This window comes from Gossypium hirsutum, chromosome A12 (genome assembly GCF_007990345.1).
Source record: "Gossypium hirsutum isolate 1008001.06 chromosome A12, Gossypium_hirsutum_v2.1, whole genome shotgun sequence".
Lineage (NCBI taxonomy): Eukaryota > Viridiplantae > Streptophyta > Magnoliopsida > Malvales > Malvaceae > Gossypium > Gossypium hirsutum.
This window is the reverse complement of record NC_053435.1, coordinates 14,980,035-14,993,306: the sequence shown is the minus strand read 5'-3', so window position 1 is coordinate 14,993,306 and position 13,272 is coordinate 14,980,035. Positions and strand designations below refer to the sequence as shown.

The following is a 13,272-nucleotide window of genomic DNA, read 5'->3' as shown; positions in this document are numbered from 1 at the left end:
TGCTAATCCTTCATCGTACATAATCGACTCCCGAACCCCTTTTTTCAAATTTCGTATACCAAAATCATTGTTTTAGTAAATCGAAACATTTTATTAAAACGATCAATCATAAGGTGACTCGATCACACCCTAAAAAAATATTGATAGCGACTTCTGTTTCCATTTTCAAAATAAAATGTCTACTATTTTTTCAAAAAAATGGTTTCGACAGCTTGACAACTCTACTGGGGACCAATAAGAGAGTCAAGCAGTAAATTGATTATTTTCTGTCCTTTTTTTTGAAAATTAGAAATTCAATTTAAAATTATGATCTTTTCATTTCATTTTTGGGGTTTGTGTCATTTGATATGTTTACTTTTGGTTCAAGTCTCTTAGTATACTTTCGTGAATCATATTGCATATCCGTTCGGCTATACCTTTTAAGTGGGAGTGAGAAACTATTCCTTCGTGAGGTCTTCACCTCCGTGCAAGATAATGGATCACTTTTGGGATACACTTGTACCTATGTCTTCGTGAGATTTTCATCTCCGTGTAGCCATAGGGAAATGTATTCCCCTGAAATGAACTCGGTCTGTATGAGCCTATAATGGGTGAGGATCGAAGAATCTTTCTATTCAGGTACCCTTACCTTAGAACCGAACCGCATATAATGAGCCCTAAGAGCCTACCCTAAGTAGAACTACACCAAACCCCAGTAGTCACCCGAATAGGTGCTCTATTTGTTGTTTATTTCTTCTGTACTGACGTGTTTTGTTTTGTTTTGTTTTGTTTTGTTTATGATTGCATTGCATTACATCATTATAGAAAAGATGGGTTAATTTACATTTAGTTACTAAATAGAGAGCTTGTCATGGAAAATGGATTTCTCGATAAAGTGGAATACAATACGGCTATCCAAATATCGTCCGAAAAAATGCAACGAGAGAAGGGTGATAATCTGACGGAGAAATACACGACTTTGCTTCATTGCCCGAGGATTCAAGCCGACAAAGACTATTCAAAAGCCGTTAACGTCTCGACTTTCTTAAAGATGCTAGCAAGCCTCATAGGGATGAGTGAGCAATAGGTCGCAGCCCGGATCAAGCAAAAAGGAGCTAGTAGAGGCATCTATTGGAAAGTTCGCGAGGTTTGATTTTAACATCCAGATATAAAGAAAAGGGATCAATGTCTTCGCTTGGAGTATAAGGCAAAGGCCGTATTGGTTTCCACTTTATGTAAAGAGATTTGTTTTTTAGAAAAGTTATTCTAATGAAATTGAATTCAGAATCAACGCATCTATTTCTTTTTACATTCATCCCATGCATCTATATTACATTGCATTATATGTATTAGATTTTCACAAAAGGACCCTAATTAAGTAAAATTATTTCAGTTAATCTGGAAACTGGCAAAAGTCTATCGACTAAGTACCGTTACGGTACTCGCGAAGAAAAAACAAAAGCCATGGACCAAAGATTGAAGGGATTAGAGCAAATGTAAATTCAGATGCAAGAGCAATTGGCCAAAATTCAATAAGATATGAGAGATCAGATGCTAGAATTCCAAGGAATGTGATGGGCCAGTTAACCCAGTTACTGGCTGGAGGGTTAAAAAAAGGAAAGAACCCGATGGTCAATTCTGGAGACAATAACGAGGACTCTCCTTATTCTCCAGGCTTTACCCCAACAAATACCCAAGCACAACCAAACGTGTATCCACAAAGGGTGTCTGTTAACATCAGACCCCAATATCAGACTAGTACCTCGACACTGTTGAACTTCCCGACGGGTTCAGGTTCTAACTCGAGGGATGATCTAACCAATCTTGTAATCCTTAGTCTGGATGGTCTAGCGGAAACAAAAAAAGAAAGAGTGGAGCTCCCAAAACAATTTGAATATTGTTACAAATGGAAAAGGCAAGAGTGGAGCTCCCAAATTAATACTTTAAGGGTCGCGAAGAAGAAGGAAAATGGGGCGAATAATACGAGTAGGTATAACAAGGGTTTTTCAAAGCCGATTACTGTAGGCCAGCCAAAGACGACAACTATTAGCCATCAAGTTCCCCCAAGGCAAGAACCCAATCTAAGACCAAACTCAGGAAAACTCCTGTTCACGTCCGTCCCAATCATGTATAGGGAATTGTACCAAAATTTTATTGACGTACATATAGTATCCCCTTTCTACCTAAAACCAATGCAACCTCCGTTCCTAAAATGATACGATGTGAACGCCTAATGTGAATACCATGCGGGAATCACGGGACACTCGATCGAGAATTGCACCGCTTTCAAAAAAATAATCGAAAGACTCATCAAAATGGGTATCGTAAAACTTCAATGATCCATCTGGTGCAGAAAATCTGTTACCCAACCATTCAGATAAAAAGGGTAAATGCGATCATCGAGAATGCGGGGAAGAGAATCAAGATAAATATAACAGAAGTGAAAACCCTATTGAGAGGAGTTTCAAAAAAAATGGTAGAAGAAGGATTAATCGTACCGGATTCAAAGGAAAGATATGAAAAAGATGAGGAACTATTATGAGTTCCATAATGGAGAGGGGCATGAGATCCAAGAATGCATCAAGTTCAAGGCCCTAGTGTAAGAACTGGTGGATAATAAAGAAATTAAATTTTATAAAGAGATTAAAGGCCTAGAAGGAATATTGGGGAATCTGAACATTAACGACGTATTCGAAGAGGGAACCGGGGATAGAATTTTCCAAACGTCTACCCTTACATACTTGGAAGTGTTTTGAGCAATGGGACTGTGGAAGAGATCCTTGTATTTCTTAGAGCCAATCTAGAGTAATATTCAAAACATGCTTATTGCTTTAAGCCTAGAAGCAATAGGAATCCTTTTGTGAAATAGGCTTATGTCCAAAATCTTTATTTCAATAAAATCTCTGCTATCATTTTGAGCAAGTATTCTTTTATTCTATACAAACAATTATTCTTAGATTTTTTTGTTCTTTAGACTTTCTTTCAAATATTCTTTTATTCTTCATTAATGATCATACCATATAAATAATTATTCTTAGATTCATTTATTCTTTGGAATATTCCTTTGTACCTACAACAGGTCTCCACATATCAACGACATGAGCAACGCTGCTACTGACCCAGAATCTCCTTTTAAGCAAGATATGTGTCTAGAGGAATCTCAAAAATTTGAAGATGATAGAGATTGTAGCCTATCTCCTGATTTGTTAAGGATAGTAGAACAAGATGAGAAACAGATCCTATCTTACAAAGGGTCAATGGACATCCTGAGTCTAGGAGAAGAGAAAGAGGTGAAGATCGGAGTCTATATCACCATAGAGACAAAGCAAGATGTCATTAAGTTATTCCAAGAATTCAAATATATTTTCGCACGATCGTATCAAGATACTCCTGGGCTACTAAGATGTGTGGATGTTGTTAAGGCTAAGAAAATCTTAGAAGAGGTCCATAAGGGTGTCTGAAGAACACATGATAATGGTTTTACAATGGCCAGGTAAATCATGAGGTTCGGTATTGCTGGTCCACCATGAAGGGGATCGTATCAGTTATGCTGTATATGTCAAATTTATGGAAACAAGATTCATGTGCCTCATTCATTTCTTCATAGACTTTCTCTATGTGGGGCATAGATGTTATTGGGCCGATCTCATCAAAAGCTTCTAGCAGATATCATCATCTTTGTGATCGTCAATTACTTCACTAAGTGGGAGAAAGTCGCTTCATATGCCAATGTTATAAAGTCGACAGTCATCAAATTTCGCCCAAAAAAAAGAGATTATATGCTGACAAGGAATACAAAAAAGGATAATATCTAATAATGCATAATAGCATGATATCAAAAGTTTGCAGTTTGTTTAAGATGAGACGCCATATCACCTCAAAATGAATGGTGCAACAGAGGCAACCAAAAAAAAAGTTTCGAGGGAAAACGACCGAGACTTATAAATATTGGCATAAGAAGTCACCATTTACCCTCTATGTTTATCAATCGTCGGTCAGGACCTTCGCCGAGGCAACACCTTTCTCATTAGTTTATGGAATGGAAGCGATTTGCCCATTGAAATCGAGATTCCTTTTCTCCAAACTTTGGCTGAATTAAAATTGGATGAAGCAGAATGGATCCAGTGAACTTAATTGAAGAAAAGAGGTTGAAAGTTACCCGTCATTGTCAAATGTACCAAAAACGAATGTTGTGAGCTTACGACAAAAAGGTTCATCTTAGAGAATTCTACAAGGATGACCTAACATTGAAGTAGATCCTATCTATACAAAAGGACTTCAGAGGAAAGTGGATGCCAAATTGGGAAGAAACTTATGTAGTAAAGAAGATCTGTTTTGGAGGAGCATTGATATTGACCGAGATGGATGGCAATAACCTGCTCAATACGGTGAATTCAGATTCAGTCATTTAGTATTTTCAAAAAAAAAAAACATATAAAAAACACAAAAAGGAAAAGAAAAAAAGAAAAAAGGAAAGGCCAAGGCGAAAGCTCGCAAAGGGTATTTTAAGACCAAAGGAGTTTTGAGTTGAAAACCCGTAAAGGGCAATTCAAACAAAAAGTGGGGCATGCGGTAGTCTTGCTATGCCTGAATTAACAAGGAGGAGGTATGCTGCATCTTGGGGCATCAAAAAAGTACTCTAGATCTCCTAAACACATGTTGAGCTCAAAATAGTCCTTAAGAAGTTCATACAGAGAAGCTCAAGCTGCGATATCTGGGGCACTTAGTTTTCATCTTACCCATATTGAATTTGCCATCCTTGATTACTGTATTCGTTTTGAGCTACGCTCCCAATCAATTTCTTTTTTTTATTACATTTGCTATCTTTGATTAACTTATTCATTTTGAGTTAATTTTCTTCTTATTGCATTTACTTTCTTTGATTAATTTATTCATTTTGAGCTATTCTCCCAATCAATTTCCTTCTTGTCCATTGTTATGATATTTTTCAAGCATTTTGCATTGAAATCATGATTAATGGACTAGTAAAACTTTCATAAAAGAAGGTATGCATATTATTCTAGAGGCTTCTAAATAGTACAAGAACCTGAAACAGGACTGTTGTTTAGAAATCACCAAACCTAAGGGTTGGAAATGTTTGAGAAAGAGAAGTCTAAATTGTAACTATCTCTTTGGATTTTCTGTCAAAGATATCAGTTGAATGAGGAGACAAGATATTACGTCAGTGATACAACCTCGAAGAATAACTAGCAACCCAAGCATTAAAATGGGATCATTCTCGAAAAAAATGACATTCTATATTTTTGCATACGTATCTGGTCATGTTACCCAGATAAATTGATTGAAAAAGCCACAAATCCTGTACTACTGAGCTGTAGCGGAATGGATTGAAGAAGATACTAATCCTATACCCCTAAGTTGCAGTGGGATGGATTGAAGATGATACAAATCCTATATCCTTGAGTTGCAGTGGGATGGATGGAAGAAACCAAAAATTTTATCTCCCTGAAGTCGCAGTGGAGCAAACCATCTGAGTAAAATGTGATTGTTTCCTCAGGTTTCCTAACAAAGGTATCAGCTAAGCAAGAAGGCAATGTAATACGTTAGTGATAAAACTCTGATAAACAACGAGCAATGACAACCTAAGTATTAAAAATGGATCATTCTTATAACATTCTGCATTTATACAAATATCATTCATACACATCTAGTTAGGAGCATTTGATTCGTTCTGATCATGACATCCTAATCATTTGGCATAAGCATAGGCCCATGAAACTGATTCTACAGGTCATGTCCCTCAGAGGATGGTGTAGCAACATCGGTCAATCTACAAATCTCATTTCCCTGAAGTAGCAGTGGAGCAGATTGAAGTTGTAGATCTTATCTCCTTGAAGTTTGCAGTGGAGTAGATCGAAGATGGCAGATCTTATCTTCCTAAAGTTGTAGTGGAGCAGATTGAAGCCACCAGCCCTATCTCCCTGAAGTTGCTGCGGAGCAGACTGAAGACAGTGATTCTTATCTCCTTGAAGTTCCAGCAGAGTAGATCGAAGCTACAAATTTTTTCTCCTTGAAATTATAATAGAATAGATTAAGCCACCAGCCTTATCTCCCTAAAGTTGCAGCGGAGCAGACTGAAGGTAGCAAATCTTATTTCCCTAACGTTACGGTGGAATAAATTAAAGCTACAAATTATGGCGGATTTTATCTTTCTGAAGTTGCAGTGAAACAGATTGAAGTCACAAGTCTTATCTCCCTGAAGTTACAGTAGGAGCAGACTGAAGATAGCGAATCTTATTTCCCTGACGTTGCAGTGAAATAGACTAAAGCTACAAGCCACAAACCTTATTTCCTTGAAGTTGCAGTGGAGCAGGTTGAAGTTACGAATCTCAACTCTCTGAAGTTATAGTAGAGTAGATCGAGGCACTAATTTCTATACCCCTGAAGATGCAGTGGGATGGAATGAAGCTACTTGAAGAAGAGAAGTACCAAAAGAAGTCGAGACTTGGCAGGATCGGGCAAAATTGGCCATTTTTTAAGTTTTTACTCCATTCTTGTTACAAGAAAACGAGCAAAGAGGGGCAGCTGTAATAGGCCAATTTAGCTTAGGCCCAAAACAAAAAATAAACAGAAATAAGAGTTAAAAATAAAGAGTCCAAATGTCCATTACAAAACCCAAAAAACAAAAAAAACCTAATGTCCCAAGAGGCCCAAAAACTAAACATTTTCAAAAACCTTAGGGTTTCCTCTTGTGCCGTTTGTAGCCTCCAATGCCACCACCACTGCTCGTCACGTTAACCTCTGTACCCCCTACAGTTGGCCTCTTCCACCTACAAAAAAAGACAAGGAAAGAACAATAGCAGAAATTTAAACCAACAACCATACATACAAATAAACATAAACATAAAGAAAAAGAAGAAGATGAATATATATACTATTACTCATCTCTGGCTGTCATAAGTTTTGATGGGAACATGTACAATGCTATGACTGGTTTCACGGACAGGCTCAAGACTTGGAATAATTGCGTTTATGGCCATATTAGCCAGAGAAAACGTCTTTTGATGCATAAGCTATCCAAGGTCCAACATGCCGTAGATTTTTCAGGGTCTAATTCACTTTGGCGTAAAGAAGGTATGATCCGAGAGGAGCTTGAAAATATTCTTCTTCATGAAGAGATCCTCTGGAAGCAAAAGTCGAGATGTGAGTGGCTAAAACTGGGGGACCAAAACACTAGCTATTTCCATAGACGTACTTTACAGAGAAGGGAGTCTAATAAAATCACGACCTTACGAGGGGTTGATGGAAATTGGATTTTTGATCAAGATACTCTCAAGTCGGAAGCGGTCAATTTTTATCAGAAACTTTATGGGGAGGACCCTGGTTCGGTAGGTAATCTGCCTCATAGTGCTTTTCCTGGTTTAAACTCTAAATATGTGGCTTTTCTTGGTCGTAACGTTTCGAGTAAAGAAATTAAGGTTGTCCTTTTTAACATGGCACCTTTTAAAGCTCCTGGCAGCGATGGGTTTCAAGCTGGTTTTTTCCAAAAGCAATGGGATATTATCGGAGAGGACATTTGTGTTTGGGTTAGAAATGTCTTTGATGGTGGCATCATTGTTCCTGAGTTTAATAACACTCTTATTGTGTTAATTCCCAAGGTTCAGAATCCGGAAAATTTCTCTCAGTTCAGACCGATTAGCCTTTGTTCTGTGCTTTACAAGTTAGTCACGAAGATTATTGCTAACAGGTTCAAGGTTATCTTTCCGAAGCTCATTGGCCAAGAACAAGCAGGTTTCATTGCTGGGCGAAGCATTATTGATAATGTCATTATCGCGCAGGAAGTTTTGCACACTATGAAAGTTAAGAAGAGCCTTTAGTGGATAGCTATTAAGATATATCTAGTGAAGGCTTACGATAGGGTTAGATGGGACTTTGTGGAGACTTCACTTTCTGTAGCAGGTATTCCTTCTCTTTTGACTAATGTTATTATGAATGCTATCACGCTTTCTTCTATGCAGGTACTTTAGAATGGTGAGCCAACCAAGAAGTTTAAGACAGTAAGAGGTATTCGCCAAGGGTGTCCTCTGTCCCCATATCTCTTTGTTTTATGCATAGAATGGCTGGGTCATAGACTCCATGGTAGCATCTTAGCGAGGGAGTGGAATCCTATTCAGATTTCGAGATCTGGACCAAGCCTTTCGCATCTGTTTTTCGCTGATGATCTAGTGATCTTTAGCAGAGCCGACGTGGTGCACAGTGATCTCCTTGCGAAGTATCTCAGTAACTTTTGTGACATTTCTGGTCACAAAGTTAATGCTAGGAAAACAAATGTGTTCTTCTCTGCGGGGGTTAACATATCTTCAAGAAACGATATCAAGGAAATACTTGGTTTTCATGAAGTCAACAACTTAGGGTATTATCTCGGGGTTCCTCTTTTCCCTAGAAGAGTTACCAAGAGTATTTTGGATTTTTTGGTGGAAAAAGTTCAGAATAGACTTCCGAGTTGGGACGCTAAAAGTCTTTCTTTTGCTAGAAGGGTCACCTTAACACAGTCCGTACTGATGACTATTCCAAGCTATTTCATGCAATCTTCTCTCGTTCCTAAAGGAGTCTGTGACGCTATTGAAGGCCTTGTAAGACAATTCATTTGGGGAGCTGCGGAAGGCAAAAAGAAGATTGCCTTAGTTAAATGGGAAGACTTATGTCAGCCTAAAGCCAATAGAGGTCTCGACTTTCGTCATCTTAGTGATCAAAATAGTGCTTTTATGATGAAACTGGGTTATAATCTTTTCTCTAAAACTAGAACTCTTTGGGTTCAAGTTCTTAGAGGCAAGTACGGAATGAAGAATAGTATGCCTGACTCTATTATGATGAGTAGTTGTTCTTACATGTGGAGAGCTATTGTTAGAGCTTGGCCCCTATTGCGTAGCTTTATAATTTGGTCCATTGGTAATGGTGAGACTGTTCGCTGTTGGGAGGATTGTTGGGTTCTTGACAAAGGTTCTCTAAAAAATTATGTTTCGGGATATGGCTCATTCGATCCTAAGACCACTGTTAGTGAGATGGCTTTGCCTAATGGGGAGTGGGACCTTGGCCTTTTTAGATTGTGGTTACCTGAAGAGGTGGTGGAGCGCATCATTAGTATTCCTCCTTCCATGGTTCAGGTTGGACCAGATAGTTTTTCTTGGTCAAGAACAACGTCAGGAGTTTTTTCTGTGAAGAGTGCCTACTATGTTCTGAATGAGGATTATTGGCATCCGCAAGAAACGAAATGGAAAAGGATTTGGAAAATCCCAAGGCCGCATCGGGTGAAACATTTCCTCTGGTTAGTCCTTAAACAAAGACTTTTAACCAACTCGGAGAGAGTTCAGAAGGGCATTGAGCAAGATGCGTCGTGTCAACTTTGTGGTTATTCCATGAAAGATGCTTCACATATTCTTAGAGATTGTTCATTTGTAAAGGAAATTTGGCACCAGATCATTCCTACTTTCCAGCTTAGGAGTTTTTTCTCACCTTCTATGTCTGATTGGCTTACTTCGAATTTACAACTTCATTCTTTCAATAGGCAAAGTGATGATTCTTGGCCTTGCCTCTTTGGGATCATTCTTTGGCGCATTTGGAAGAATCGGAATTTAACTATTTTTCAAGGAACTGGCTTGAATCCGAAGGATATTATCAACGCTTCTTATAGTTGGGCAAAACATTTCCTTTACTCTTTTAATGACGGGATGAATTTGGAGCTGCAGCAGCTTTCAGTTCGTCAGACTCCAGGTAAGTATGTATTTCTTAATACTGATGGTGCTATTCACTCTGTGTCTGGTCTTTCTGCTGCAGGTGGTATGTTGCGCAATAGCGAAGGGGAGTGGATCCTCGGTTTTACTCTCTTCTTGGGGAAATGTTCTGTCCCGACTGCTAAACTATGGGGCTTACTGGATAGTTTGCTTATCGTTCAGAAACAAGGATATAATGAGGTCATCATTCGTTCAGATAATCTTGAAAATGTGATCTTGATCAATGAGAGTAAGGCTAATCGTTCTAATAATGCTCTTATTAAGTGGATACAACATATTTTGGCCTTGGAAGAAAACTGGGTATTGAATTATGTTCCTAGAAAAACCAATCGGGTTGCTGATGCTTTGGCTAAATTTTCCCTGTCAAGTGGTTCCTCCTTGCGTATCTTCGAGTCTCCTCCTTCCAAGATTATTGATATCTTATAGAATGATAATTTTGTTGGTAACTCTCTCATGAATCATAATATGTAATCGTTTGTTTTGCTTACCAAAAAAAAATGATTACTATTTTATAGAAAATAATTTAAATTAGAATTTTTATAAATTATAAATTTTTTTAAAAGTAAATTTGTTTTCAATTATTAATTGAATTTATGTTTCCAACAAGCTTTTGTTTAAACACTTCCCCCAACAAATGTGTAAGCAATTTTAAAATATTTACTAAGTTATTCTGAAAAAATTATATAGATGTTTACTTGTGTTTTTTAAAATATATTTGCAAACATATAATATTTTTAAATCTAAAATATTGATTTTTTAAAATTAAAATTCAAAATAAAATACTACATTATGAAGAATATTAAAGTTAAAGTGATATGTTTTAAAATAAAATTTCTATATAGATTTTTAAAATTTTTAATATTTAAAATCTGATTTTAATTTTTAAATTATTTTATATTTAATGCTCAAAGAAATAAAAATAAAAACATTTTAAATATATCATAAAAATAATTTATGAAAAATGTTGTGCATTTTAAATGTTTCCGAATTTGAAATACTATTTTTACAAAATATTGTTTATAATTTTTCTAATAAAAAAGTTTTAAACAACTAAATTAAAAAAATTATTTTATCAAAATTTAAATAAATTATATAAGTTTAAAGTAATTTTTTTATTTTTAATTATTATTTAACTAATAAAAATTTTATAAATTATGCATAGCAGGAGATAAAAAATTAGTAAAATATATTTTAATAAATATTTTAATATTTTATATATACGAAAAACCCCAAATAATTAAATACTTTTAACATACTTAAAATTTATCGTATATGTTTTACATTAATAGGAAGCAAAATAATGATTGGATAAAAAGAATAAAAATGATGTAAAAATAATATTATATCCCATAATCGATTTATTAAGTGCAATTATATTATTAATGAGATAAATAAACATTTAGTTTCTAAATTTGGTAACATTTTTTTCATTTGGTCACTTAATTTTGTTTGTTCTGTAATTTGGTAATTTTTCTTAATCTGATCATTGAATTTAGAATTAATTAAAGTATGATTATATGACACTTTGAGATTATGTCATTCCATCATGTAAAATTTTTAGAAGAATTATATATAATCTAAAAAACCTCAAAATAATAGTAAAAAGTTAATAAAGAAATTATAAAAAATTTAAGTGATGAATGGAAGAATCCCAAGTTCAAGGATCAAATTGGAAAAAGTTGTCAAGTTTCCAAATTAGTGTAGACTAAAAAAGTTTAGAGATCAAATTAAGAAATATCTCTAAAATCAGAGACTAAACGGGTAGTTTATCCCCTATTAAATTATTCAACATAGACAAAATTATGGAAAAAATATTATAAAACTAATTAGATTTAGACTGAGGCAAATCGGTGTTTCTCGTAATTGCATGACATTCATAATTTCTTAAGAACCATGACAAAAGTGATGGGTTTAATATCTACTTTAACCATTTCCTCATCAATCATTTTCCCATAATTGTTAAACAAGGAATCCAGATCTATCCCATCTCCAAAATGGTCGCAAAGCATGGATTCTTGAACAGCCCTCACAGTCATAGCCACTGCGGTGCCATAGCTCTCCCCATTTTTCACTTCCCTCTCTATCTCAAACATCTCAAGCTTGTCTATTTCGAACGACCCTTCTCTTCTCACTTCATCTTCTAGTTCATTTCTTGATGCTGCATAAAAATGCACGTCGTAGGAATCAACCTTTTCCTTTTCAATCTCTGCCTGCAAAACATAAGGGGGAGAAGATGTCAACAAGAAGAAATGAAATATTTATGCATGTATGAAAAACAAGGAGTACCTGAGAAACAGATATGGCAAGGGATCTTGAGAGGATTTCCCAGAAGAAAGAATTGCCTCTGTCAACATGATCTTGACCTATTCTTCCTAAGAGAATCAGCACCATTCTCCCACCTGTGACTAGCTCTTCTGATCGTGATTTAAGGAACAATGAGAAGTCCTCTTGGAACTGCTTGTAGTATGCTTGGGACACACTTGGAGGGCTTGATTCAGAAATGTAAACGTTTCCTTTGTTGATGGACTTGCCATGCTCATCGTAAAGAGCTGGAGGAACCTGCATGTATAACAGTGACCATTAACTGAAATTCTTGTCATTGCATGGGATTCAAATCTAAAAACAATGGAACAGAGACAATTTTATACCTTGGAAAGCCAGTGCAAACTGTAAGACGAATAGATGAAGTGCAAGCAATTGCATGGGAACAGTCTTCCATAAAATGAACCAGGGTAGCCTGCTATGAAAATAGATGGACCCTCTTGATTTCTGTCTTTCTTAAGGTCCTTATAAAAATCAGGCAGGGACTTGAACACTGAATTGAAGTCATTTGTTGGAAGATCATTAAGGTAAACTCGAAATTCTGGCATGGGATGGAAAATTTTATGGCTAGTTCCTTCAACAGCTTCGACCATATCTTTGATGAGGGACAAGGAGTTGGGTCCAGAAGAGCAACCCAAATCAGCTATGCCTAAGCTCTTGGGAGTTACTTCATAGTAAAGTTCTTGTATCGTTTCCATGGTTATATGTTTCACCGTATCTGATGCCTTTTTCTGTAGGAGAAACATAGTTAGTAGAGAAGAAAATGAAAGAAAATGGTGATATAGAAGAAAGGAAAAAACAAACGTGCCAAACCTGGAAAGCAGAATTTTGCGCATAGCTAGTCTTGCCGATTCCTCCAGTCATATGAAAGACTTTCTCGACATCCATGTTTAGAGGTGAATTGGAATTAGCTGGGGATTGCTTTGAGTCTCCTTTTAAAGGCAAAATATTATCATAATTCATAAAGCCCGTGATCAACTTTTGGGGTTATTGCTTGTTTTATTAATATATATTACTTGTCATTGCAGTTCAATAATTTACATTTTATCATTAACCATCATGGCAGGGCCCCTCCTGGACCGAGGCCTATCTCAGATTTGTTAGTGCCCCTCTTGTTTTTTTTTTTTTTTTTGATGGGGTAGCCATTCAAAAGGTCTTGTAAATTAAAAGCTTAATTTGCATGTAAATGAAGTAAAAGAAGATCTATGGAGCTAAATCA

General features: G+C 36.1%; 1 protein-coding gene across 1 annotated transcript; it reads right to left on the bottom strand.

Moving 5' to 3' along the window:
• Positions 1–11,545: 11,545 nt before the first annotated feature.
• Positions 11,546–13,027, bottom strand: LOC107945832 (probable methyltransferase TCM_000336). Its single transcript, XM_016879978.2, has 4 exons — positions 12,867–13,027; positions 12,380–12,784; positions 12,018–12,290; positions 11,546–11,941 (listed from the first exon to the last, which is right to left on the bottom strand). The coding sequence occupies exons 1-4, from the start codon at positions 13,014–13,016 to the stop codon at positions 11,606–11,608; spliced, it is 1,164 nt and encodes a 387-aa protein (XP_016735467.2). The 5' UTR covers positions 13,017–13,027; the 3' UTR covers positions 11,546–11,605.
• Between the last annotated feature and the right edge of the window lie 245 nt (positions 13,028–13,272).

What these genes read in the sequence shown, in the direction of transcription:
- LOC107945832 (XM_016879978.2), bottom strand. Translation starts at nt 13,016, where the DNA reads ATGAATTATGATAATATTTTGCCTTTAAAAGGAGACTCAAAGCAATCC. An exon ending in GTTTGCACTGGCTTTCCAAG is followed by an intron (nt 12,291 to 12,379) that starts GTATAAAATTGT and finishes TTATACATGCAG; the next exon opens with GTTCCTCCAGCTCTTTACGA. An exon ending in TTGCCATATCTGTTTCTCAG is followed by an intron (nt 11,942 to 12,017) that starts GTACTCCTTGTT and finishes TATGTTTTGCAG; the next exon opens with GCAGAGATTGAAAAGGAAAA.